Source organism: Pan paniscus, chromosome 9, assembly GCF_029289425.2.
Source record: "Pan paniscus chromosome 9, NHGRI_mPanPan1-v2.0_pri, whole genome shotgun sequence".
NCBI lineage: Eukaryota > Metazoa > Chordata > Mammalia > Primates > Hominidae > Pan > Pan paniscus.
In genome coordinates this window covers 62,296,044-62,323,984 of record NC_073258.2, presented here as the reverse complement: position 1 = coordinate 62,323,984, position 27,941 = coordinate 62,296,044, and the positions used below count along the sequence as shown (strand labels likewise).

The 27,941-nt window shown below is 50.6% G+C and overlaps 1 protein-coding gene across 6 annotated transcripts in view; it reads left to right on the top strand.

Moving 5' to 3' along the window:
- The window catches only part of VPS37C (VPS37C subunit of ESCRT-I), a 36,777-nt gene extending 9,758 nt beyond the window's left edge, over positions 1 to 27,019 (top strand). For 3 of the 6 annotated variants that reach the window (XM_055094387.2, XM_003826322.5, XM_003826323.4), the window contains exons 2-5: positions 18,451 to 18,549; positions 23,084 to 23,255; positions 23,954 to 24,036; positions 24,752 to 27,019. In XM_055094387.2, the coding sequence (XP_054950362.1) occupies positions 18,457 to 18,549; positions 23,084 to 23,255; positions 23,954 to 24,036; positions 24,752 to 25,471 (1,068 nt within the window). In that variant the 5' untranslated portion in view covers positions 18,451 to 18,456 and the 3' untranslated portion in view covers positions 25,472 to 27,019. Of the gene's footprint in view, positions 1 to 8,988; positions 9,077 to 10,646; positions 10,927 to 18,450; positions 18,550 to 23,083; positions 23,256 to 23,953; positions 24,037 to 24,751 lie in introns of those variants that run through there. The other 3 variants (XM_063608492.1, XM_034932729.3, XM_055094388.2) reach the window with 3 other exon arrangements.
- Positions 27,020 to 27,941: the final 922 nt, after the last annotated feature.

The window sequence follows — 27,941 nt, the reverse complement described above, 5'->3', positions numbered from 1 at the left end:
AATGTAAAATGGTATAGCCAGTGGAAAATAGTATGGCAGTTCCTCAAAAAATTAAACATAGAATTGCCATATCATCTAGCAATTCCACTTCTGGGTATATACGAAAATAAGGGAAAGCAGACACTTGAACAAGTATTTGTATACCCATGTTCGTAGCAGCATTATTTACAATAGCCAAAAAGTTGGGAGCCATTCAAGCGTCCATGGACAGGTGAATGGATAAACAAAATGTGTTATATGTATTAGATAGAATATTATTCAGTCTTAAAAAGGAAAGAACATTTGATACATCCTGTAATACAGGTGAACCTTGAAGACATTATCCTAAGTGAAACCTGCCAGTCACAAAAGAACAAATATTGTTGGATTCCTCTTACATGAGGTTCCTAGAGTAGTCCAATTCGTAGAGACAGAAAGTGGAATGGTGGTTGCCAGAAGACGGGAGAAAAGGAGAATGGGAAGTTAGTGCTTAATGGGTGCAGAATTTCAGTTTAGGGTGATGAAAATCTTTTGGAGAGGAATGGTGGTGATGGTTGTATGACAAAGTAAATGTACTTAATGTGAAAGAACTGTATACTTAAAAATGATTAAAATGGTAAATTTTGTTACGTATAAAACAGTTTTTAAAAATAGAGGATTTAAAAATTACGGTATATCTCTTAAAAAGTTTTTTACTTCTAAACAATTTGTGTCTTTATATTGAAAGTGGGCTTCTTGTAGGCAGCATATAGATGAGTGGTGTTTTTTTTTTTTTTTTTTTTTTGAGACAGAGTCTCCTTCTGTTGCCCAGGCTGGAGTACAGTGGTGTGATCTTGACTCACTGCAACCGCCTCCTCCTGGGTTCAAATGATTCTCATGCCTCAGCTTCCTGAGAGCTGGGATTACAGGCGTGTACCTACCATGCCCAGCTAATTTTTTGGTATTTTTAGTAGTGACGGGATTTCACCATGTTGGCTAGGCTAGTCTTGAACTCCTGACCTTAAGTTATCTACCCACCCCTCCCAAAGTGACGGGTTTACAGGCGTGAACAACCGCACCTGGCCGGGGGTTGCTTTTTAATCCAATCTCACAAGCTGCATTTTAATTGGGGCGTTAAGACTATTTAGATTTAATGTGGTTATTGATATGGTTGAGTTTAAATCTACCTTCTTGCTATTTGTTTTCAACTTGTCCCATGTGCTTTGTTCCCTTTTTCCTTTTTTATGACTTCTTTGGGATTGAATAATTTTTATGATTCCACTTTGTTTCCTTTGTTGGTTCATTAATTCGAACACTTTTTTTAGTGGTTGCTTTAAGGTATATAGTATGCATCTTTAATTTGCTACAGCCTATCTTCAAGCGATATTATACCACTTTAGTGTAAGAATCTTGCAATAGTTTACTTTCATTTCCTTCCTCCTGGACTTTGTATTGTTGTCACCTGTTCTACACGTGCCATAAATCCCATAACACATTGTTATTTTTGCTTTAAATAGTCAATTATTTTTTAAGGAGATTAAAATGTAAAGTTCTTTTATATTTACTTGTTCGTTTAACATTTTTGGTGCTCTTTATTCCTTCATGTAGATCCACATTTCTATCTTGTTTCATGTTCCTTCTGACTTGAGGACGTCCTTTTAACATTTCTTGTGGTGCTGGTCTGTTAGTGATGGATTCTTTCAGCTTTTGGGTGTCTAGAGAAGTCTTTATTTTGGCTTTGTTTTTGGAAGGCATTTTCCCTGTATAGAATTCTGGATTAACTATTTTTTTTTTCAGTGCTTTAAAGATGTTCCAGTGTCTTCTGCTTGCATTGTTTCATATCAGTAGTCTGCTATTTTTCTTTCCTTTTTTCTTCTTGCTTTTTAAGAGGCAGAATCTCACTCTCTCATCCAGGCCAGAGTGCAGTGGCGTGATCATAGCTCACTGTGGCCTCAAACTTCTGGGCTCAAGTGATCCTCCCACCTCAGGGTCCCTAGTAGCTAAGACTACAGGTGTGTATCACCATGCCTGGGTAGTTGTTTTTTAATGATTATTCTTTATTTTTGTAGAGATAGGGTCTTGCTATGTTGCTCAGGCTGGTCTTGACTTCCTGGCCTCAAGTGATCCTACGGCATCAGCTTCCCAAAGTGGTGAGATTACAAGCATGAGCCACCACACCTGGTCTGTTTATTTTTACTTTTTGCTCTTCTGTTTGTAATGTATCTTTTCTCCTTATAACTGCTTTTCTTTCTCCCTGTCCCCCCGCCTTTTTTTTTTTGGAGACAGAGTCTCACTCTGTCATCCAGGCCAGAGTGCAGTGGCGTGATCATAGCTCACTGCAGCCTCAAACTTCTGGGCTCGAGGGATCCTCCCACTTCAGCCTCCCAAGTAGTTGGGACCACAGGAGTGTGCCACCATGCCAGGCAAATTTTTTATTTTTTGTAGAGACAGGGTCTCACTATGTTGCCCAGGGTGGTCGAAAACTCCTGGGCTCAAGCGATCCTCCCACCTCGGCCTTCCAAAGTGCTGAGATTGCAGGTGTGAGCCACTGTGCCTGGCCCTAACTGCTTTTCTAACTGAGTTTAAACAATGTAATGATGATGTGCTTTTGTGTAGTGTAATTTTCTTCGTGTGTTTTGTGCTTGGGTTCATTGAGTTTTTTGGATTTGTGGGTTTATAGCTTTCATCAGATTTGGAAATTTTTCAGTCAGTAATTCTGCAAATATTTTTTTTATTCCCTTTTCTCTTTCCTCTCTTTCGGGGACTCCAGTTACATGTATGTAAGGGTGCTAGAGGTTGTTCCATAGCTCTCTGATCATTCATTTTTCCCAGTAGTCCCTTTTTCTTTTCTCTCTGTGGTTTGTTCTGGTTAGTTTCTATTGCTCTTTCTTCAAATTCACTGGTCTCTTCTGCATTGTCTAATCTGCTGATATTACCTTTCAGTATACTTTTTATCACAGACATTGTAGTTTTCATCTCTAGAAGTTTGATTTGGGTCTTTTAAATATCTTCCCTGTCTCTAACATGCTTAATCTTTCTTTTAGCTTCTTGGACATATGGAAAATAGTTTTAGGAACTGTTTTAATGTCCTTGCCTACTAATTCCATTATCTGTGTATTTTTTGGGTCTGTTTCTATTGCTTCCCTCATTATGGGTCTTATTTTCTTGCTTCTTTGTATGTCTGGTAATTTTTTATTGTATATCAGATGTTGTGAATTTTACCTTGTGGGGTGCTGGATATTTTTGTATTTCTAGAAATGTTCCTGGCATTGTTTTAGGACACTGTTAAGTTACTTGGGAACAGTTTGATTCTTTAAAGCTGCTCTCAAGGTTTGTTAGTTGGAAGCAGAACAGCCTTAGGCCCAGGCCTGATTTTTCCTCACTACCAAGGCAATTCTGTCCTTAGTACTTTACCAATGTCCTGTGAATGATGAGGTTTTTCCACTGTGGCTGGTGGGCACGCAAGACTATTTCTGTTTCAGTTTGAGCTCCAAGGATTGTTGCCTTGGACTGGTATAGATCAGTAGCAGCTGAGAACTGGAGGGGGACCCTCTGTAGGTTTCTGGGTTCTCTGTGTGGCCCTTTCCTCTCTGGTACTCTGCCCTGTGAACTCTGGCTACCCTGGCCTCCCTGGAGTGTGAATTCCTCTCCTCCACTGCCTGTGTCTTGGGCCCGGAGTCCCTCTAGGAGTAACTTGGAGCAGCTATAGCACTCAGCTTGGTTGTTTCCCACTGTCAGGGTTCACTCTTCTGTGCTGTCTGATGTCCAATGTTTACAAACTATCATTTTATGTGTTTTGTTTGGCTTTGTCTGGCTTTTTAGTTTTTTGTGGCAGGAGAATAAATCTAGTGCCTCTCCCTCCACATTAGCCAAAAGTGGAAGTCCCTGTCCAGTCAGCATTCCTTGGATGCCTGGTGTATTAGTCCGTTTTTTCACACTGCTATAATAAAAAGAACTGCCCAAGACTGGGTAACTAATAAAGGAAAGAGGTTTAATTGACTCACACTTCTGCATGTTTGGGAGGCCTCAGGAAAGTTACAATCATGGCAGAAGGTGAAGTGCGTTCGTCTTAATGGCGGCAGGTGAGACAGTGTCTGTAGGATAAACTGTCAAACACTTATAAAACCATCATAGCTCATGAGACCTCATTCACTGTCACGAGAACAGCATGGGGGAACCGCCCCCATGATCTAATCACCTCCCACTAGGTCCCTCCCTCCACCTGTGGGGATTATGAGGATTACAATTCAAGATGAGATTTGGGCAGGGGCACCGAGCCAAACCATATCACCTTATATGTGCCCAGTGTTGACCTAGGCGCTGGGATGCAGAAACAAACACGACATGGGCTGTGCCCTTGGGGAGCTCACACTCTTGCTGGACAAGCATGCTGATTCCTAAATAAGAAATGCTATGTGCTGTGTACAGAGTACCATGGAAGGCAGGATGAACTCTTTGGGAGGAAGAAGCAAGGAAAGCTTTAGAGAGTTGCTGGCTTTTGAGGGATGGAGCAGGCATTTTCTAGATGGGGAAAGTGTAGGAAAGAGTATTCCAGGCAGAGTGGAGAGCAAGAGCAAAGGCGGAGAAGCCTGTGCTGCGAATTCCTTGCCGGACAGGATCCCTGTCTTACTGCTGTTTAGAGATCAATATATGTCAAGTGACTGGAAGTGTGGTTTTTGTTCTGGGACTAGTAGGTAGAACAGAAAGAGTTGGGATGGAGTGAGCAACCCATGGAGAAATAGAGGCTCGGGGTCAGCTGATACAAGGCGTTGTATACCAAGCTGAGGAGCACAAGATTTGGAACATAATACCAAATGCTGGGGAGCCATGGGAGCTCTGATAGTGTTCTCTCGAGGTTACTGGGGGATGTAGAAGAGGGCTGGAGAGGGCCAAGGCGGGCTTAGGGCAGACTTTCTGTACAAGGATGAAAATGAGTCCAGAGCTCAGTGTGGTCATGGATACAGCTTTGCCACCCTTTGTTTGATAATGGCCTTCGTGGATTCCTGCCTGAGTCAAGAATTGATTTGAGAAGGCCCTGGCTTGGTTTCTCTTTTTCTGTGGCTATACCTGTCTGCCTGTGGATGATTCCACTGGATCCGGAAGTTCTGGGTCTGGCTTATCACTGGCAGGGGTAGGGTCTGCAGCTGCCCCACTTTATGTCAGCGTAGGATGGCCAAACCTCAGTGAGTACAGCGGTCTTATCATCTTGGGCTTTGAACAGACACACCTTGCATGACCGCTGCACACTCCTGGATGTTTGTCCTTTGCCTTGACCTTCCTCTTGATCCCTCCTTAAAGGGACAGTTGAATCCACTTGCTCAGCTTGCTCTGTGCAGATTAGAAGTGGGCTGGGGGAGGATGGACAGCTGCAGATTGAAATCCTTTCCGAGTCATCTGAACAGTAGGGACAAAGGAGATACAAGTGGAAGTTGGTGTGAAGTCAGTATGTTTTCCTTTTCAAGTCAGTCATGGGCCAAAGAAAGAAGAGGCCTTGCCGAGTGGCTTGGCTTTACTGTCAGGAAGTTTCAAAAACCGGCTACCTATTAAATCACCTGTTTCTTGGCCGTCATTTTGATTGACGCTGAATGCTGTTGGTCTGATTACATCCAGCCTTTGGAGTTATGTTCCTCTGTTGACTGATGCCAGCTCTGGAGGAATCTTAAATTCTCTGTCCTGCGTTGACACGGGAAGTGCTTGAGTTGCAGAGGTAAGAATGGGCTGAGTGTCTGCCCTCAGCTACAGTGATAGAAATCACGAGTGACTGTTTATTGATCCCTGCCTGAGAGCCAGACTTTAGACTTTCTAGGCATGAAACTCAATTCCTCCTTACAAAAGCTCCATCTTATAGAAGACACTGAGGCACAGAGATTTTAAATTACCCACCCAAGGTCTCCCCAGACAGTAAGCAAGAGTGCAGGGCTGTCTGCCTTACAGATTCAGAGCCTTTAATCCCTGGGTCTCCCCTGCAGAGCTGAGTTTCAAAGGAGGCACTGCTCCTGTGCTGCCGGGGCTCCTGGGCCGGTACATCTGTTTGGACTTTAGTCTGAGGGCTGGTGAAGGAGAGTAGTTACCACTTTAGTATTTGTTAGGACAGCATCATGCTGGGTTCTGAACAAAATAGAACAGATCCTACTCTTCAGGGGTCTAGTTGAAGATATCCGTACCAATGACCATTGATGAAGTTGGTCCCCAGAGCCAGGCCTGGTGTTCTGTGGTTGTAGACTTGATCGAGGCAGCCGAGCACAGTGAGGCGCGTGGGCCGTGAAGCTGGACGGGCTCTGCTGCAGTTCAGGCTCTGCGTTTCCTCCCTGGGAAACTGTGGGCAGGCACAGAACTTCAGTTTTCTCCTATTTAAAATGAGAAAAGCCTGAGGATGGACAGCAGCTTAGGAGTGGTGAGGATTACCTTAGTTGCTGTGTACGGAACACCCGGGCCAGCCTCTGAACTGTGAGCGGCCTCTAAACCTCAGACGCAGGGCCTGTCACAGTTCCTGACACTGATGGGACAGTGAGGCTCTGGAGGGCAACTGGGCAGGAGGCGGTAAGGCCTGGTTTGATGACTCCCCACACTCTACGCTGCTGGCAAGACATCACAGCTGAAAGGGAGTGGAGGAGGGGACCAGGGGAGGGGCTGGTGAGGGTTGGGAGCAGCAGGGGTAGGGGGTTAGGGCGGTGGTCTCAGGGGCCAACTCTAGGTCAAGAGGGAAACTGAGCTGTGAGAACAGGGCTCCCCCCGACCCGTTTGCCCAGAGCATATGTGTTGTGAAGTGTTCTGTGCAGTAGGGTTTGGATTAAATGTTCTGTTTGGAAAAAAAAAAAACAAAACTCCTTTGAAAAAGGTTGAAAGTGACAGGATTAGGCCAAACCGGGCAAATGGGCAGAGGAGGGAGGTGTCTTGTCCAGACTGGTTAGGCTACTCGACCCCTCCCGCCGCCACCCATTGACAGGTGGGGGCGGTGAGGGGAGGAGGGGGGCAAGACAGCCAGCCTTAGGGAAGCAGCATGATAGGACACATTCATCTGGGGAGCCTGGTGGGATGGTTGTGAGAAAGAGACCCTGGAGATGGGAAGACTAGTTTGCAGCCTGCATAGGGCAGGGATGGGTGTGTGTGAGAGCCTTTGGAACACTGACTAGCTAAAACTTGGTGATTGGACATCAGGGGTGGGGGGGACCCACATGTCTGAGCTGACCTGGAAGTCAGGGCCAGGAGCTGAAGTCACTGATAGAAACGGAAGCTGGGGGGAAAGTCTGGTTGAAGAGTGAGAGGAGTGGAGATCTAGGAATGCTGGAATGCAGGTGTGTGTGGAGGTTCAGCAGGTTCGGGAGGAGTCCCTTTAGGGGATGGACTGGGTCAGCAAAGCCAAGCCAGCGACCTAGGGGGCAGGGTGTGAGTGCTGGGCTCTGCAGCCTGCTGCGTGCTGATAGAGCCTCCCAGCCAGCCGAGTGGCTTAATTTCCTGAAGTCTTCTGCCACTCTGGGTGCCTCCCACCATTTGGCACAGTGAATGGGCTTATTATTCTTGAGTCTTCTCACTTGACGGCCCTGCCTCTGGACAAAGGGGGGTCAGATGGAGTTTTTCAGTGGATTGAGGAGCATTCAGTTGTTATGTAAATATTTATGTAAAGATGACAGTTTCCTTCATGAAGCAATTTCCCTATGAGAGATTGTACATTCCCCCTATGTATGCTTATGTTTGAGGACTCTTGTCTAGATTGGTTTGGAGCTTGTTTGGAGCCACATCCTTTGCTTCCGTCCAGGATCAGCTCTTTCAGAGTCCTCTGGTTCTAGACCTAGCTGGCCGCCTGGCACAGTTGACAGGCAGCATTTCCTAACAATAAGTTGTGAGGGAGTGGGAATTAATACTGCCTGGTGCCAGACCTGCTGCTTGGTGGTCTTGTTTAATTCTCATTTAATCCTTACAACCCCATGATGTTGGTAGTATTAGCCCCATTTTACAAATGAGAAACAGAGAAAGGCTGAATAATGTGCCCATGGTGATATAGCTAGTGAAAGGTCAGGATGGGATTGAAATCTAGGAGTTTTTATCTCCAAAGCCTCTTCACTTAGTCTTTTTTGTTTGTTTGTTTACTTTGAGATGGAGTCTCGCTCTGTCGCCGAGGCTGGGATGCAGTGGCGCGATCTCGGCTCACTGCAAGCTCTGTCTCCTGGGTTCATGCCATTCTCCTGCCTCAGCCTCCTGAGTAGCTGGGACTACAGGCGTGTGCCACCACGCCCAGCTAATTTTTTTGTATTTTTAGTAGATAAATATGGGGTTTCACCATGTTAGCTAGGATGGTCTTGATCTCCTGACCTCGTGGTCCGCCCGCCTTGGCCTCCCAAAGTGCTGGGATTACAGGCGTGAGCCACCGCGCCTGGCCCCTCTTCACGTAGTCTTAACTATTTATCCCTGGTGGGTGGGAGGAATCTCCAACCCCAACCCAGCCCCAACCCCAGCAATTCCTTAGAAAGGATGAAAGCCATCTGGGGGCAGTGGCACAGGCCTGGACTCCCAGCTACTTGGGAAGTGAGGTGGATTGCTTGAGCCCAAGAGTTTGAGGCTGTGAAGTGAGCTACTTTTGCATTGCACTCTAGCCTGGGCAACAGAGTGACAGAGCGAGTCCTTCATCTCTTACAAGAAAAAAAAGAAAACTAAAAATGCAAAAAAATGAAAACTAAAAACACCTTCCTCTCCATGGTTTACACTGTAACTTTTCCACTTGTGGGGAAAGTCAGTTCAGTGCTGCTTTGGATCAGGTGAGAAGAACTTGATGATTTGATTTTTTTTTTTTTTAACCTCCTGTGGGAAGTCAGGAAACAAAAGAGTCTGGTACTTGGACGCACAGCTGGAATCATTCCAGGAAAAGAAAACCAGATCAGGCCTGCAAATATTTCCTCATTCAGCAGCATGATTAGGAAGGTTTCTAAGGCAACAGCAGGTGTTTCTGACATATGGGGTAAGATGGGGCCAGTTCCTTTTTAACATGTGCAGGTTGGACTTTGCAAGTTGCCCTGGTAACAGCTTCTTCTGGTACCATAGGTGGATGTGGGGAATTTGTAAGAAACCAAGGGACGTCACAGCTCTTCTTGCAGTGTGATTTCGGGCTAGAGGTCACTGGCAAGTAAGTGTTGTCTGGTAAGGCGAGGGGAGTGCTGGGAGCCGTGCTTCAGCTCCCAGGTGCTGGAGCTGGTGGAGGCTGGAATCCTCCTGCAGGATCTCAGCAGCCATTTCACTTGACACAAGATTGCAGCCCAGGGGTTGCAGGAGTAACGCCAGGAGGTGGAATAATTTATATTTGTTCAGTGCTCAGGAGTTTGCAAAGCTCTTTTTGGGCTGTTCGCTTATCTGAGCCACACAGCAACCCCTAAGGTGGGATTATCATCATGGTGCCCCATTAAGGAAACCGAGGTTAAAGGACTTGATTAAGGTCACACAGTTAAAGAGCTGTGGAGCCAAGGCACAAACTCAAGGCATCTGTTTTCAAATTCCATGTCTGCACAGGACAGAATTCTGTCCAGACACAGAATCTGGGGGGAGAGTTGGCATGAACCACTTAGCGGCAAGGGGTGAGGGGCAGTGCAAGTTGTCTCTAGGGCTGGCATGCCACACTCTCATCTCAGTGCCCTCACTGTCTAGAAAATGCTGCATTTTGCAGTCCAGCTTTTTTTGTTGTTGTTGAAGGTTATCCTTGGAAAGGATCTCTGATCAGTGGAAACAATTTGTTTTTGAGCTGATTAGCTTGTTGAGGAAAACCATCATTGCATGACTTTTTTTTTCCCCGATAAAAACAGATCTGGAAGGCTGCCCCAAGTTTGAACCCTCCCCAGAGTTCCCCTTCCACCCCGGTCTGCTAGGAAGTTCTGTGGCCTCCCTTGCTGGGGACGTGGCGCTGCCTTTGGCGTAAATCCACTGGCCCTGTGCTATCTTTTACCAGATCGTGTACCCTGTGCTCAAGACCTGTGGGATCGATTTAGTCAAGATATAAAGTAATGGAAAGAAGTTGAGACCAGAGATCAAAGCAACAGGTGCCAGTTGGCTGGTCCGGCTGCACCCAGAAATGCTGCTTCCTTGGTTCTGATAGCAAAGCTCCAGCGAGTTCAGCCTGTGCCCCCACCCCAACCTCCTTTCAGTGCATTGTGGCAAATGGTGGGGCTCCAGGATTCTTGTGGGATGTCTTTATCACCTCTCCCCTCTGCCCCACCCCCTTTTCTGTGATCTGTACCCTTGCACTTGTCTCCCATAGAGGATATGGCATCAATTCAGGTCACACCTGAATTGTGGGTTTTGATGGCCCACCCAGTTTCTCACAACTTTGAGTTGAAATTTAAAAATGGGAAGATGCACCTAGATGTAGATTTCTGGCTTCCCTTTGGAGAGCTGATGGGTCTGGGGAAGCTGGCAAGGCTGCAGGAGGGGCCTAGAATCACCAGGGCCGCTTTCCAGCCATACACACTCTGCCTGTCGCTTGGCCTCCTACTACCAGCCTGGCCTTTGTAGGCCACTGGGGTTGGGACCTCTGGTGGGGGTGAAAACTGCAGAGAGACAACTTTAAAAAGCAAAAGGAAAAAACAAAAGCAAGTGTTCTTCCTTCTCAGGGGCTGGTAGTGAGGAACCAGGGGCACTGTTCCTCTTCTCTGTGCAAGGAACGCAGACTGGCTCACGCATAGCTTTCTCACCTTGTTCCCTCCCAGCCAGATCACTTTCGAGTTGATGATATCGCCCCAGAAAAGGTGTTTTCTGCTGTACCTGTGAACCTGTGCAGCCGCCTGCCCCGCAGCCCTCCCTCCTCCTCCCCTCCCAGCCCCTTGGATCTGCAGTGGCTCCCGCCTGGGCTGTGCTGCTCCTGGCATGGCATGCGCAGGCCCCTGTGGCCAAGCTTTCCAGGCCCACAGAGCGGCCCATCTCTCCTCCTCACTCCGTTGGTCTCTGCCTCTGTTACGCTGCTCTCATCTGTATTCATGATGAATTATTGTGAGTATTTTTGACTTTTTAAAATGAAACTGAGTTACTTGAGAGTTAGGATCAGCTCTTACCTGTGAATGCCATGTCTGGCTCATAGTAAGAACCCCCCAAATATTTGCTCACATCCTGCTGCCCCCATTATCCTTCCTCCTTTGATGTGGGTCTCACAGTATTCTTGGCAAATGCAATTGCTTCATAAGTATTGATTCATTAAGGGAGTGGAGAAATGCGAGCAGGCGGGGGTGAGGGGAAGAATGCCCGTTCTCTGTCCCCACGTCTTCAATGACTTGTTCTCTCCTTCCTGTCTCCATCACTTTTTGGGCAAACGTTTTTGTGAGCTATCTGACAGCCAGTCTGCTGGGCTTGGGTTGACGAAGATGAGTGAGACATTCTCCTTGTCTTCAAGGGGTCGATTTATTCTCACCCTCAACAACTCCCTACTCGTGCGCAGCAAACTCTGGGGGTGACTAGAGCAGTGCTGCATCCTCCCGGGCATCTTGGCAGTGGGAGGGGCTCTGGGCCAGGGCTCTGGTACTGAGGGGCCCAGGTAGTTGGACTCGTCACACCCTCCAGAAACAAAAGCCCATGGACTCTGGGTCCCCGAAGGACATCTCAGGAACCCCCTAGTTCTCTACTTTGAGACATATGCGGTGGCTGGGGTCACTCTGAGAAGTGTCACTTTGGACTTGTCCCTTGCGTTGGGTGATGGAGTCAGACACCACCAGCAGTGGATGGCCAAGCTTCAAGGGCACCTTCTTAGCAGCTCTGTGGGCTGTGGGCAAAAGAGTTTCCTGTTCTCCCTTCTCCATATTAGGGACCCAGGGAAGTGCTTGCTGCTTCCAGCCTCGCTGATGGCTCTGAGGAGCAGGTGATGGCTGTGGCATTGGTGAGAGAAAGGGACCTGTCATTTCCAAGGGTGGGTGATGCTGTGGTAAACCCCACAAGGTGGCACTTGCCTGCCCAGCCTGAGATGCTGTATGAGGGCGGTGAGGTGGGCGTCCCCAACCCGGAGGCAGGGACAGGGAGGGATGGGATAATTGGCGTGCTTGCGTGGGCTCCTAATCTCTGGATCTCGGGCCTTATGGCTAAACACCTTATCCTCACTGCACCCCTCTGATGGGCCGAGCAGGTGGGGCAAAGATGTTGGTGAAATGAAAACACCCGCACAGTGGGGCAGTATCCTTCCTGCTTCTTTCTGGGATTCATTTTATCTCTGAAATAGGAAGCACTTAAGCTCATGCTGGCTTTACATACTAGAGAGGTTATGTAAATTAACGGGAGAGTTTACAGAGGGCTTTGATCTCTTTATTTATTGTTTCAATTAAAGACCAGTGTGATAGTACAGAGGGCTTTGATTTCAGAAGAAAAGAGCCATGTAAGGGTTTGTTTGCCCATTTTACAGATAAGGAAAGTTGAGTCCCAAAACGAACATCTGACCTCCAGCTATTTGGCAAAGTTGGGAGTAAGGTCCTGAGCACTCCTCATTTGGGACATGTTTGTCTGGCACATGCCAGCAGTGCCTTCTGAAATGGGAGCCCCATGAGCAGAGGAGGTAGCAGCTTGGTGGAGGCCTCCGGTCTCCTTCCCAGACTCAGCCTCCATGTAGCGGGGACTCCTGGCCTGTTAGAAGCTTGACATCGTGGCAGGCACTGTTTTCACATGAATCTCCCCTGCCGAGCTGGCCAGAGCTTGGGCACATCTCATGAGCTGTGGCTGTGACATTCCGCCTCTTGGTCTTGACCGTATGTGACGCTGCCTCCCTCTGTGATGTGCATTGTCACGTCACTGCAAATCTGAAGCCTAAATCCTGGCATGAAGACCCCTGTCTTGTGCACCTGGGTGTCACCTGTCCTGCCGTGCCCACACAGAGCCAAGCCTTAGGAAGTGCCCTTGGGGTCCTGGTGGGGACTCACCGTATAGAAAAAACACTGCCTGCGTTCTCCTCCTGCTTCTGCGGTGACTGGGTGACAAGGCCCTTCCTCCCCCGGGGTCTTTGCTTTTCCTCTGTCAGATGGGGTTGCCTCCCCCTGAGTTCCCCCAGAGTGTTGGGGAAAGGGGAAAATAAGATAATAGATGCCAAACTAGTCAGACCCAGGTAGCCTAGTTAAAATGAAAACTTCATTAAAAATTAAGAATTGGCTGGGTGCGATGGCTCATGCCTGTAATCCCAGCACTTTGGGAGGCCGAGGTGGGTGGATCACCAGGTCAGGAGATCGAGACCATCCTGGCTAGCACGGTGAAACCCCGTCTCTACTAAAAATATAAAAAAATTAGCCGGGCGTGGTGGCGGCTCCTGTAGTCCCAGCTACTCGGGAGGCTGAGGCAGGAGAATGGCGTCAACCCAGGAAGGCGGAGCTTGCAGTGAGCCAAGATCGCGCCATTGCACCCCAGCCTGGGCGACAGAGCCAGACTCCGTCTCAAAAAAAAAAAAAAAAAAAAAATTAAGAATCGGCCAGGCGTGGTGGCTCACGCCTGTAATCCCAGCACTTTGGGAGGCTGAGGCAGGTGGATCATTTGAGGTCAGGAGTTCGAGACCAGCCTGACCAACATGGAGAAACTCTGTCTCTACTAAAAATACAAAATTAGCTGGGCGTGGTGTTGCATGCCTGTAATCCCAGCTACTGGGGAGGCTGAGGCCGGAGAATCACTTGAACCCGGGAAGCGGAGGTTGCCGTGAGCCAAGATTGTGCCATTGCACTCCAGCCTGGGCAACAAGAGCGAAACTCCGTCTCAAAAAAAAAAAAAAGAATTGGCTGGGCACAGTGGCTCACACCTGTAATCCCAGCACTGAGGCAGGTGGATCACTTGAGGTCAGGAGTTCAAGATCAGCCTGGCCAACATGGTGAAACCCCCATCTCTACTAAAAATACAAAAATTAGCCAGGCTAGTGTCAGGCACCTGTAATCCTCAAGAGGCTGAGGCAGGAGAATTGCTTGAACCCGGGAGGTAGAGGTTACAGTGAGCTGAGATTGTGCCACTGCACTCCAGCCTGGGTGACAGAACAAGACTCCGTCTAAAAAAAAAAAAAAAAAAAAACATTAAGAATCCTGGAGATTCTACAGTTCTAGGTCTGGAGGAGGACTTAGGACTCAGGGACTCCATGAGGCACATGTTGAGAATCCCTGGACCTGTAAAGGCATTTTCATTCCAAACTGCATGACCTTGGGCAAGTAACGTCACCTCTCCCAGCCTCCCCTGTGAGGTTGGGGTGATATTGACGCCCACTGTCTAAGATGGTTGCCAGGGTCCTCATAGCAGCAAATGCTTAGTGGTACTTACTATGTTCCGCACGCCACTCTGTTTTACAGATTGAGAAACTGAGGCACAAAGGGGTTAGATGACACAGTAAGTGGCAGAGATGGGTTCATACCGAGGCAGTCCGGCCCCAGAGTCTCATCTCTTAACCTCTAGACCAGTGGCTCTCAAAGTGTGTTTCAGGGGGACTCCTGGAGGTTTCCAGAGACCCTTTCAGGCCATCCATGAGGTTAGAGTAGTTTTCATAATCATTCTGAGACATTATTTTTTTTCCTCACTCTCTTTTCTTGCATGAGTATACAGTGCAGTTTTCAGAGGCTGCATGACCCATGATCATGTCATCATTCTGGCAGCTAATGGAAGGTAGTGTTTGTGTATTCTTGTATTTTAAAAATTTCTCTTCTGGGTGTGGTGGCTCACACCTGTTATCCCAGCACTTTGGGAGGTCAAGGCGGGAGGATTACTTGAGTACAGGAGTTTGAGACCAACCTGGATCAAACAGTGAGACCCCATCTTTACAAAACATTTGAAAAAATTAGCTGGGTGTGGCGGCACATGCCTGTAGTCCGGTTTACTTAGGAGGCTGAGGTGGGAGGATTGCTTGAGTCTGGGAGATTAAGGCTGAAGTGAGCTGAGATCATGCCATTGCACTCTAGCCTGAGCGATAGAGCGAGACCCTGTTTGAAAAAAATTTTTCTTCCCCTTTTAATTTCTAACATGGTAAATACTGATAGCTATAATCCACATAAACAAAACTCTTTGGAGTCCTCCTTAACATTGAGAGTGAAAAGGGGTCCTGAGACCCAAAAGTTTGCGATGTGTTGTTGGAGGCTGTGTTACCTTATTAAAAGTGATACTTGTCAAACATCTGGTGGCACCTCCCGTGGTAAGCAGCTGGAGGGGAGTTGGTGCCTGTCCCAGGGAATCTCGGCTCTTCTCGGGGCCTGCCCACGTGTGGAGACCTCCGTGTATGAGACTGAGTCCTGAACCTGCTGGGTGCTTTCACAGATGGCGGTGCTGACTGTGCTGTTTGTGTGTGGTCAGCTAGCTGCCTGCGACAGAGCTTCCATCCTCCACCTGGCTGCACCTGCAGTGCTCAGCCCTGACTGCAGGAGTGAGCAGATGCTCAGTGGCGGGCCTCCCCTTGGGTGGAGCCGATATGGGTGCAGCTGCTGTGGCCCTGCAAGTTCTGTTCCAGGCCAGGCCTGGCACCGAGCCAGCACCGCCTGTGCTATCCCATTGGACCTCGCACCCGCCCTGTGAGGGAGGGGCTGTTGTGAGTCTTATTTTACAGGTGAAGAATTCAAGGCTCAGGGAGGTTCCACCTGTGCGAGGGGCAGGGCCTGGACTTGAACTGTCTCTGGCTGGCTGGAGCCTGTGCCCCTGATGTGTTTCGGTATCTTCACAATGTTGCTCCTGCTTGTGGCCAGCTCATTTGGGTTTGGATTTGGGGTGTGCTGCCAGTGTTCCTCCCAGGGTTCTGCTCCAGCCCAGGCCATCTGCAGGCTGCTCTTTCCCTGCTCTAGCTCTAGCTTTTACTTACTTTCTTTTCTTTTTTTTTTTTTGAGACCGAGTCTTGCTCGGTTGCCCAGGCTGGAGTGCAGTGGCATGATCTCTGCTCACTGTAACCTCCGCCTCCCAGGTTCAAGTGATTCTGGTGCCTGGGCCTCCGGAGTAACTGGGATTACAAGTGTGTGCCACCATGCCGGGCTAATTTTGTATTTTCAGTAGAGACAGGGTTTCAACATGTTGGCTAGGCTGGTCGCGAACTCCTGACCTCAGGTGATCTGCCTACCTTGGCCTTCCAAAGTGCTGGGATTATAGGCATAAGCCACTGCACCTGGCCCAGCTTTTACTTATTTTCATTATTTTATTTCATTTTACAATTTTTACAATCAGATGCTATATTGCCTAGGCTGGTCTTGACCTCCTGGCTGCAAATGAGCCTCCTACCTTGGTCTCCCAAAGTGTTGGGATTACAGGTGTGAGCCACCGTGTCCGACCTGGCTCTGGGGCTTTTAGACCAAGGGTTTTGGAGCGGTAAGGTGAGGTGTGGACAGAATGCAGGTTTGAATTTTGGCTCTGCTGTTTGCTGGCTGTGACTGTAACCTTTCTGATACCCTGTCTGCATATGACATGGCTGCTGCTACCTCTCCTCGTAAGGGGAGAACAGCTCAGGGAAAACTGATGTTGCCTGTACTCAGAAACCAGGGGTCTCCACTGTGATAGGACTGGCATGGAGCTGTCATCTTCTCAAAATCTGGCCCTGGACCAACTGTGTCAGTCTCTCCAGGAGGGATTCCGGATTTCCGGGCCCTGCCCTGACCTACTAATGCAGAGCTCTATGGGAGGGGCTGGCCACCTGTATGGTCAGTGAGCTTTGCTGGAATTCAGGTGCACACTGAAGTTTGGCAATCCCTGCTTAGAGGTTGGGGGCCACTTTTAACCCTCAAGACATAACAAATACTGGTCTCGTCCCTATATGGATAGTTCTTTATCAGTGGCCATATGATTTGTTGTTTCAACCAGGGCACCCTTGAGTGGGTGGTGGGGGGGTCCCCTGAGGAGTGCACTGGGACTTCCTGGTACATGGGAACATGTGGTCGTTTCTCAGTCCTCCTCTTACCTTTCTGATGGCCCTAGGAGATGCCGTTCGCTTCCTACTGCAAATGGGGAAACTGAGACCTGGAGAAGGTTGCATCTGACCACACAGCTGTAACCTTGGTCCTTGATTCTAGAACGCTTTCTCAGCTGGGTTGTCAGCCTTGGCTCACCCTAGCTGAGTGCTGGTGCAGGTGGGCTGTGGAGGACCCTAGATTTCTGTGGTGCTGGAATCTTTTGAAAACTAACATAATCTTTGTGATGAGAAAAACCAACATTAAAGCTATGGAGCTGGACATGGTGGCACACACCTGTAATCCCAGCACCTTGGGAGGCCAAGGCAGGAGAATTGTTTGAGCCCAGTAGTTCGAGACCAGCCTGGTCAAAATAGTGAGACCCTGTCTCTACAAAAAATTTAAAAATTAGCTGGAGGTGGTAACGCACACCTATAGTGCCAGCTATCGGGAGGTTGAGGTGGGAGGATCATTTGAGCCCAGGAGATCAAGGCTGCAGTGAGCCCAATTGTTTGAGCCCAGTAGTTCGAGACCAGCCTGGTCAAAATAGTGAGACCCTGTCTCTACAAAAAATTTAAAAATTAGCTGGAGGTGGTAACGCACACCTATAGTGCCAGCTATCGGGAGGTTGAGGTGGGAGGATCATTTGAGCCCAGGAGATCAAGGCTGCAGTGAGCCCTGTTTGCACCATTGCTTTCCAGCCTGAGCAACAGAGCCAGACCATGTCTCCAAAAAAAAAAAAAAAAAAAAAAAAAAAGCTATGGAATGCACCTCTGGAAGAGATACAAACCAGATGAAAATGGAGGACCCTGTCAGCAGAAAGGAAGCAGGTGCCGGGTGTATTTGTGCTTCCTCTCTTCAGTCCCTGGGGTTCCCTCCTGGGCCTGGCTGTGACCCATCTACCACACAGACAATCGATGGCCCTCTAGGCAGAGTGACAGGGAGAGGGCCGCTGACACTAGCTCTCTGTCAAAGCGATGTCCTCTTTGGGTCGGTCAATTTCTTTCCTTCCTGATTGCCTGCTAGGCCAAATGGCTGATTTTTTTTTTTTTCCTGCTTCTATGAGGATGCGCATATGACAGTCCATTTTGGTGGCACATGGAGAGGGCTGCAGTTAAGGGGAATTCTGGAGGGAAACCTGAGGTTTCTGGAGCACTAAATATAACAAGCAGTGACATAGTTGAACCAGTGATGTTGAAGCCAGCAAAGCCCCCATGTGTGGAGCTTGGTGTATTTCTGGTTCAGACAGAAATAGACACCTACCAGAGGGCATGATGGCATCAGTGCTTGCGGGCAGCCTTGGGCCAAACTTAGTCTCCATCCCTGCTGCCTGGCCCTCTCCTCCTGCCTTTTCCTCTCTGCTCCTTGGGGAGCTCCATCTAGCACCCGAGGATTGTGGTTTTGCTTCTGGTTGCAAGTACTTTCACATATCCTGTTGCTCATGAGAGGGTGGAGGGAGCAGCTCCTTGATCTCCCTGGGGAGTGGGTGGGCTGAGCCGCAGGAATGTGCTCTCAGAGATCTCTGCCTCTCCTCGAGCCTCCCGGTGGAGTGGTATTATCGCAGGAAAACTCCAGTTTGTTTTTGATAAATCATATATACAGGCTCGGGGGTCCCTTCGTCTTGGGCTGCCTGTTCGTTACTTTGGTGTCACTGTGTTCACAGGGAAGGATGGAGACGCTGAAGGATAAGACCCTGCAGGAGCTGGAGGAGTTGCAGAATGACTCGGAGGCGATTGACCAGCTGGCCCTGGAGTCCCCTGAGGTAGAGGGAGGCTGGTATGGGACCCAACAGAGGCCAGCAGATGAGGCTTGTTAAGAGGCGCTTTTTAAGGATGCTGGCTTATTGGAAGTTTTGGCCAAATTCATCTCCCTTTTCTGTGAACTTCATCCTGGTTTGGACTCAGAGGAATCCCTGAGGCTTCAGACCAGTTCCTGGGAGTTCTTGGGAGTGCTGGGGAGTCCACTGCCTCCTGGTGCCTTCCCAGGACCCAGATACCCCAGGAGTCCCCACACTGTCGTTCCAGCCCAAATCTGGAGGCAGCTCCTCAAAGCACTGGTATGGTTTTGTACCCACTTTTCCCCAAGAGCCTTGTGCGATCCCATATCTCCAGGTGACTCTAAGGCTTCTAGGAGCCATTCTTGGGCTGAGATCTAGCTCGTCTCCCATTTGATCCTGTTTCTCCTCATAACTGGCCCCTAATCCTCTAGTTCTTAATCACAGAGTCCTTGAGGAAAGAAACAGAATCCTGCTTGTGCAGAGATTTACACTTAATAAAGGACATTCCCTGCCCCTAGCATCTCCTGTGACCCTGGGATGTCCCCTGTGAGATGGGAGAGGTCAGGCCACACAGCCAGAAATACCCACGGTCACCCATTGAGTGGCTGCAGCTCATCCGTTGTGCTGGAAGCTCCCGCTTCCTATCCCTAATGTGAGGGAGAGACACGCATGCAAGCAATGCCAGCTCCTTTGATTTGCATTTGGAGTACATGTTTACTTGCACGGATGAGCAGGTATGGTGTGTCTCTTCTGTGAACTTGTATTTTGAAAAAAATAATGACGTCCCCCCATCCAGTGTCTCCGTGCTTCCATGCCATGGGGGGCGCCAGGCCGGTGAGTCCCCTGCTCCTGTTCCTGCTTATGCTCTTGCTGCCTGCTGCCTGCTCTACTGCCTAAGTGAGGAATCTTAACTGGTGTTGGAGGTGACTGAACATTGGGTTGAAAAGATCTCCTGGTGGGCAGATTGTGAGGAGAGGTGGACACCGTGGGCCACATCCTGCCACCCTAGGGCTTTTTTAGTCCTCAGCAAGGACGTGGAGCAAAGCTTGCTTGTCGAAGCCCCGGGGCTGACTCAAATGGCTTGTGAGGCTGTGAGCTCTGCCAGGGCGTTGCTCCTGCCCAGCCTGGTGCTGGGCACAGTGCAGCTCTGCCTGCGTTCCTTTGTCACATATTAAGCACTGTGAGCATGGTGCCATGGGAAGCCCAAGGCCTGCTTCTAGAGTGTGCAGAGCTGAGCAGGCTGACAGAATCGTGACAAAGCAGAGAATCATGGAAAATGTGAGCAGAAGCGACCTCTTGGGCAGAAGGCACTTGAATTTTGTGGTGTGCAGCCACACCTGTCCCATCGATCTGAACTCTCTGAGGGGAAAAAACACTCGTGGATCAGGTAGAAATGAAGCAGGACAAGCCACTTAGACTTCAGACCATTGGCAAACTTTTTTATCGTGGGCTATAAGACAGTCATTGAGTCACAGTGGGATTGTGAGAAGAGACAGGAGCTCTCTATTAGTTCGAGACATGGACATGGACACGGCTAGGAGAGAAGGGAGTTGGCAGGGGCTCTCTCCGTGTAGAAGAGTGTGCATAGAGGGGTGTGTGGAGGGGAGCTGCTTTGGGTTGGGGGCCAGATATAGAAGGGAAACACCGTAACTTATTAAGGAAAGTTAGTCAAAATGGTTTTATCTCCCACTTTGCAACTTTTTTTAATTTTTGTTTTTTTAGGCAGGGTCTTACTTTGTCACCCAGGCTGGAGTGCAATGGCGCCATCATGGCTCACTGCAGCCTCCACCTCCTGAACTCAAACAATCCTCCCACCTCAGCCTCCCAAGTAGCTGGGACTACAGGTGCACACCACCACACCTGGCTAATTTCTAAATTTTACATAGCAACTTTGAAGAACTATTAAGATACTTCTTGTTGAGTTTTGCTGTAGATTCAAAGAAAATTGATAATTATCTATAAAGGTTAGTAGCGACTCCTTCCTTTTCTAGCTATATATCTGTATGAGTATAGATTCTTCCTGCTTATTTCCACCAAAGTAATATACTAGGGCAGATTGAATTCAGAAGCAGCAAAACATGTGAAAACATCTTTTATTTACCTATTTTTAGTCTTACTGACCTCTTTTCAGTGACTGGGAGGACTTCACACTGAACCCCTAATATGCATCGATACGCAATTTTCTAAATTGATGCATATTTTGCATATTTATGGGGAAGATGAGAATCTTTGTTGCATGCATAGAATGTGTGATGATCAGGCTGGGCGCGGTGGCTCATGCCTGTAATCCCAGCACTTTGGGAGGCTGAGGTGGGTGGAAGACCTGAGGTCAGGAGTTCGAGAGCAGCCTAGCCAACATGGTGAAACCCCATCTCTACTAAAAATACAAAAATTAGCCAGGCGTGGTGGCACGTGCCTGTAGTCCCAGCTACAAGGGAGCAAGGGAGGCTGAGGCAGGAGAATTGCTTGAACCCAGGAGGCAGAGGTTGAAGTGAGCCGAGATCGCGCCATTGCACTCCAGCCTGGGCAACAGAGCGAAACTCTGTCTCAAAAAAAAAAAAAAAAAAAAAAAAAAGAATGTGTAATTAAGGTCAGGGCATTTAGGGTCTCCATCACCTTGAGTATTTGTTGTTTCTGTGTGTTGGGAACATTTTACGCTTCTTGCTACTTTGAAATATACAATACATTGTTGCTGACCATAGTCACCCTACTCAGCTGTTGAACATTAGAACTTACTTCTTCTATCTACCTATATGTTTCTACCCATTGACCCACTTCGTGGAGAAAGATGTAAGAAGGCTGTGGGGACAGGGAGCAGAAATAAGTAGGGCAAGATTTAGGGGAAAATGATACAGCGTCGATTTGTTGGTTTAGACGCAGGGAAAAGGCAGTGGACCTATAGGGAGGCCAGAGGATCCATGGGGCCCTGCAAGGGATGGGTGAGCAGGAGGGCTTTAGGCCTTTCACTCTGGGTCAGCCATGTAAGTAAAGTTTCCATGGCTAATAAAAATTAGATTGAGAGTCACGTATGGTGGTTTGTGCCTGTAGTCCCAGCTATTGGAAGGATGGGATGGGAGGATTGTTTGAGGCCAGCCTGGGCAATGTAGGGAAACCCCATCTCTACAGAAAATAAAAGAACTTAGCCAGGCGTGGTGGTGCGTGCCTGTAGTCCCAGCTGCTGGAAAGGCTGAGAAGGGAATATTGCTCGAGCTCAGGAGTTTGAGGCTGCAGTGACCTATGGTCATGCCATTGCACTCATTCTGGACGACAGAATGAGACCATGTCTGTAGAAGGCAGCAGCGTGGGCTCTAGGCTGGACAGACCCTGGGCCCTACATCCCTGAACCCTGGCAGCCTTCTCTGGAGGGCTCAGGGAGGGCAGGGAGCTGTGGTATCCCTCTTTCCAATCTGGAGCACAAAGAAGAGGCAATGGGCCTGCCCCAGAGTGCAGGACCTCGGCCCCTGTAGCTGGGACAGCAGAAAGGGTAGCCTTTCCCCGAAGCCGCCTCTTCCAGAATGCCCACGGGCTTCCTATGTCTCGTGGGGCATGAGCCAGTCTGGCTTGGTCTGTCACATGCTGACCATGGTGGAGAAGCTGCACAGTGAGGGCCTAACTTAGAGTCAGTCTTGCTGAGCTGTTCCCTGCGCCCTGTGGCGGGTGCTGGGGCCTCTCTTCTGGTGCCCCATGCTGCTGACAGTGTACTGTCACCGCTGGCTCAGCATGCAGGTCTGACTCCTCAGCCCTCCTCTTAGGAAGAGGACTCCTTGGCGGATGCATGGGGCGTCACATCACAACAGCTGGCAAGGGTGCCTTGGCTTCTGTCTCACTGGCTGGCAGCGACGAAGAGCCTGGCAGAGGGGTAAAGTGCCGCTTGGCTTGGGGAAGTGTTTGCAGCAGGGAATGTCCAGGGTGGCCCCTCTGGCTCATCTGTGCAGCTTCTCTGCAGGACACATGTGTGGCATAGGAGGCAGGTCCAGGTCTCTCCTAAGTCAGTGGCATGGTCTGGTCCAGGGGCCTGGCTGTCTCACCCCTCACAATAACTTTATTTGGGGCCTCATTATATGTCTTGCCTGTGCATCTGGCCAGGACCACCTGAGCCCACCATGGTAGGTCTCTTGACTCTGAAGCTTGGGGATAAGTTATTGGGACTTTTGATCCCCTCCCTCCTGGAAAGCCTCTGCTTTTTCTCATGTAAATTGGTCCACCCCTTCCTTGGGGCTCTGCACATTCCATCATGGATATCAATCACGTGGCCTTGGGCGAGCTCTTCACCTTCAGCGCCAGGTTCCCATGCGTCTCCACCTCGTGGGCTGTGGGTTAAGGATTAAGTGAGGCGCAGAGTACTTCATTCAGGGTTTGAACCTGGCTTTGTCTGACTAGTTGAGGGCTGAGTATTGCCCCAAGGATGAGCCTCTCCGCCCCAAGGTGAGCAGTGTGCCCCCGAAGCCCCTGACCCAGGCTGCCAGGAGGTTAAGGGTGATGGACATTTTCCTTAGGTTCTGTTGTCCTGCCCTTTTAGGTCCAGGACCTACAGCTGGAACGGGAGATGGCACTGGCCACCAACCGGAGCCTGGCAGAGCGGAACTTGGAGTTCCAGGGTCCCCTGGAGATCAGCCGCTCAAACCTCTCGGATAAATACCAGGAGCTCCGGAAGCTCGTGGAGCGGTGCCAGGAGCAGAAGGCAAAGCTGGGTAGGGTGGCTCCTCTGTGAACTCAGGGTCCCCATTCAGGGTTGGACGGAGGCCCACCGTGTTCCCAGCCCTGTGCTAAGTGCTTTATGCATATTTTTTCACAACAGCCATAGAAGGGTGGGTACTGTTGTTACTCCATTTTATAGGTAAGAAAAATGAGGCTCAGAGAGATTCAAGAACTTGACTAAGGTCACCCAGCTTAGAAATAGGTGGAATTGGGATTTGAATTGAGACAGCCTGCATCCTTTGCTGCTGCCATTACCCTTGGCAGCTCAGCTTCTGTGCTTTACTGAGCTGTTCCTGAGCTGCTCTGGGCTCTCTGTGTCCCAGGACCTGTCACCTTTGAAGGTGGGAGGGTGGTCCTTGTCTTGATGGTGAGAAATCTTGACACTCAGGTTAGGTAACTCCCCTGGCTGGCAGGCAGAACTGGGTCAGTTGGGCTCTGAAGCCCGAGTCATTTCCCATCCCAGGATGGCGTAGGGTAGGCTTGGCCAAGGTCTAGGCTGGGTTCATTCCGGCCCTTCTCTGCTCAGGAAGGAACTGGACCAAAAGTGCTCATCAAGCCCACCCAGAAGGACCCTTTGGTGGACCCTGGTGTGGTGGCTGGGCCTGGATGCACACAGAGGGTATGCAAAGTGCCTTTAACACTGAATCAGGAAGCACTTTTCAAATGTCAGTCGTTCTGCCCTCCCTTCCAGAGAAATTTTCTTCAGCACTGCAGCCAGGGACCTTGTTAGACCTTCTGCAGGTGGAAGGCATGAAGATCGAAGAAGAGTCCGAGGTGAGAGGGCGAGGCGACACCCCTCTTCCCTGGACGGGGTGTCAGTCCCTGCAGCAGGGGGCCTTGGAAGGAGGAGCAGATGTCTGCAAAGCATGGAACAAGGGAGCTTTCGTAGATGGCAGAGGTGAAGGACATCTTTAGTCCTGGGGAGGCCTTTTGGGTATAAATAACAGGAACCCAGTCCCACTAGCTGAAGCAGAAACGGGTGACAGTGGACAAGGGCAGCTCGCAGCCCTGGATGGTAGGGCAGCACAGCAGGAGGCCCCCAGGGGCTGAGGCCAGCTCCCTACTCCACTCTCCCTGCTTCCTGCTTCCCTCCGGCCACCTCTTCAGCCTCTGTGGGCAAACTGGTGCTGTCCACTCTGTGTCTGGGTGGAAGAAGCTTCTAGGCCCTCCCAGTCCCTGGGCTAGTGCTCATCCAGGTGTTCAGCACATATATGCAGTGGCCACTGTGGCCCTGGCATGATGCCAGGGTGCCAGGACAGAGGTGACCATGACAGAGACAGTCCTCGCCCTCAAGGGACTGACATTCTAGTGAGGGAGACAGTGCATGTACCATATGTCAGCTGTGAGAAGGGGCGTATGGGCAGGGAAGAGGAGGGGGTGCCTGAGGCGGCGTGAGGTGGGAGGGCTGCAGCTGAACTCAGACCCTGGGGAAAATCAAGAGGCCTTGATCCCAGCTGCCCCTGTTGTCACTGGACCTTATGTCTTCCAGGCCATGGCCGAGAAGTTCCTGGAGGGCGAGGTGCCCCTGGAAACGTTCCTGGAGAATTTTTCCTCCATGAGGATGCTGTCCCACCTGCGCCGGGTTCGCGTGGAAAAGCTCCAGGAAGTGGTGAGGAAGCCCAGGGCTTCCCAGGAGCTGGCCGGCGATGCCCCTCCACCCCGTCCACCACCCCCGGTGCGCCCAGTCCCCCAGGGAACACCCCCTGTGGTTGAAGAGCAGCCGCAGCCACCATCAGCCATGCCTCCCTACCCTTTGCCCTACAGCCCATCCCCCAGCCTGCCTGTGGGCCCCACTGCCCATGGAGCCCTGCCACCGGCCCCTTTCCCAGTAGTGTCCCAGCCCTCCTTCTACAGCGGGCCTCTGGGCCCCACTTACCCGGCAGCCCAGCCTGGACCCAGGGGTGCTGCGGGTTACTCCTGGTCCCCACAGAGGAGCATGCCACCCCGGCCGGGCTATCCTGGGACCCCAACTGGTGCCTCTGGGCCTGGGTACCCCTTGGGGGGAGGCAGGGCCCCCAGTCCTGGTTATCCTCAACAGTCCCCATACCCCGCAACAGGAGGAAAACCTCCCTACCCAATACAGCCTCAGCTCCCCAGCTTTCCAGGCCAGCCCCAGCCCTCAGTGCCCCTGCAGCCCCCTTATCCCCCCGGGCCCGCCCCTCCCTATGGGTTCCCACCACCCCCGGGGCCTGCCTGGCCTGGGTATTAGACACACTCCTGGCCCTCGGCCCCTCCCTAGTCCCACCCATGCTCAACCTTTGGCCCAGCCATCGCCGAGATTCGAGGGTCAACTGGAAGTGGCGTTGGTGCTCCCTGTGGACTTGCGTCGGCACCCAGAGGCCTTGGAGGGACGAGGCACTGGGTGGTGTGACTGCTGGCCTTCTGGCCAGAGGTCCTCCTGGAAGCCCCTCCTTTCAGTGCCTGGCTGCAGCGGTGCTAGCCAGGCTGGAGTCCAGCACCTCTCGCCGGTGTCTGTGTGAGTGAGCGCATGTGCGCATTTATGAGCATCTACTTGCGGCTGCACTCAGGGCCATTTGAACCCAGTGCAGAGTTATCTCTATGAGGAGGCCCCGGGTCTCCAGCCCCCTCCATCTCCCCTGGGGTTTGGCGTATTTGACATGGAGCCCCATGCCAAGGGATGCAGCTGTTGGTGTCTGTCCAGTCCATTCAAGGCTAGCCTGCCCATGCACTGTGGCAGGGGTTGGATTGGAGGGAGAGAACAGAGTTGGGAAAAACAACAGGTTTGAGTTCTATAAAGCCATAATTTAACTCCAGTAGCTGATGTCAGACAAGCTTGTCCTATGTCCTATTTGAGTGGCAGCAGCGCCAGCCCAGCAAGAAGGCTGGGGGTTGTCAAGGTTGTCCCCAGACCTTGCTTGCACTGGTTGGAGAACCCAGGGGGCTGCCTTGGGCCCTCTGGCCAGAGGGAAGCGGGCAGCTCTAGCCCTGGAGATTGTGGTCACATTGGGGCTTGTTTAGGATTGGAGGGCCAGGTCACCTCCCCAGCCACCCTCCCTTCTCTCCTCTGGGGTCCCCACTTTAGGGCGACTTTGCCCGAGGCCCACGCATCCATCCACTCCTTTAGTGCCTTGAATCTCATTCACAAGCAGCCCCCTCCCTTCCCCTCCCCTTCTCACTCTGTTGATGTAATCCTCCCACCCCCAGTGTCCATCCTAAGACAGGCATCAAAAGAGGCCCTAACTTTACTTCCCAAATGGTGCTTTTTAAAAAACACCATCACTACATTAGGGGCAATTTTTTCGCACCTCCCTGTCTTCAGAATGTAAAGGGTGGGGATTATGTCTCTGTTTAATATGCAGCCCCCTGCACTATGGGGTTTGGGGCATGTTCAGTAATAAGAATGAATACAATAGACAAAGGGGGTGTGATGAGTGTTAACTTGGTTGTTCCAGAGGTAAACCAGGTCTCAGGGAAGAGCCTGGAGCTGCTATCGCTTAGGAAGTTGTATGTGCCTTGAAATGTCCACTACCTGAGGACGCAGCATCTGGTGGGCCCGGGGCTGCTGGGGCCAAGGAGGGACCTTGACCTTCTGGTGCCTGCCCCTCCCCGGCCTACGTGCCATCCGCGTGACGCTAGGTCAGCGCTGCCGGTTCTTTACCAAATGTGCTTGCTTCTCCTAAGTTATTTATAAAGAGAAATCACTAATGGACTCTACTGGTTTGAGTGCTTCTGAGCTGGATGACCGACCGCCTGTATGTTTGTGTAATTAATTGCCATAATAAACTTTGATGAGTCACATGTGGTGTGGTGTTGCTGGGTTTGAGTGAAGACGTGGCTGCATGTGGGTGCCTTGAACTCTTCTGCAGCCTTCAGATCGTGCTCTCTGGAGGGGCCTCTGTGATTCACGTCCCAAAGCCCCATCCGTCTGGATGTCAGCCCTCCCTTGCCCGCTCGCCCCAGGGCTGGCCCTGGGAGTATTTACCTTCCCTCTCCCACTCTTCTGCTTTCTTTCTTAGCCGTTTTCCTATTGGAGCCTGCGTTTGCCTGGTCCTGGACTGAGAGCAATGGCATGCAAGGCCACAGGATGCCACGAGGGGGCGTCTGGTCCTCAGCCCGCTCGGGAGGTGCCATGTTCCTGCCACCTGCCGGGCTGGCGGGATGTCGGCGTGTGGGCCTGTCTGTGAGCCATCTAATTCTAACCTGGGCTTGCAGGATGGGCTCAGAGGGACAGCAGGCCGCTAAACTGGCTGCGGCACCAACAGTCTTCTAGGCCTTGGCCCAGCCTGCCTCCCTCCCCAGTGTCGCCCTGAGCTCTGCTGCTGAGCTGCCTATCCCGAGGCCAGGGAGGGCGTCTTCAGCTCAGCAGGAAGGGCAGCTTGGAGGGAGTCTGAAGACCAGGCTTCTAACAGTCCCTCATGTCAGCCCTCCGCCTCTCCTTCCCCGCAAGGTGACCGGGCGGCCACCTGCGGAGGATGCCTAGAGATGCCCTGAAGTCGCTATGGCTGCAGGCTGTACTGTGCTTTCAGGCGCATTATGTCCTGGAGTCCTCGCAACAGCCCTTTCATCCCCAGTTTAAATGGGAGGAAACCACAGGGCAGGTGGTTCGGTGAGCGGGTTGCACAGCCTTAGGAGGAGGTGGGACTTGGACTGGGTCGGTTGGATTTCAGAGGCTGCAGGGGCTCCTTCCCCCTGCCTTGGTGGTGCCGGAAGTGCCTCCC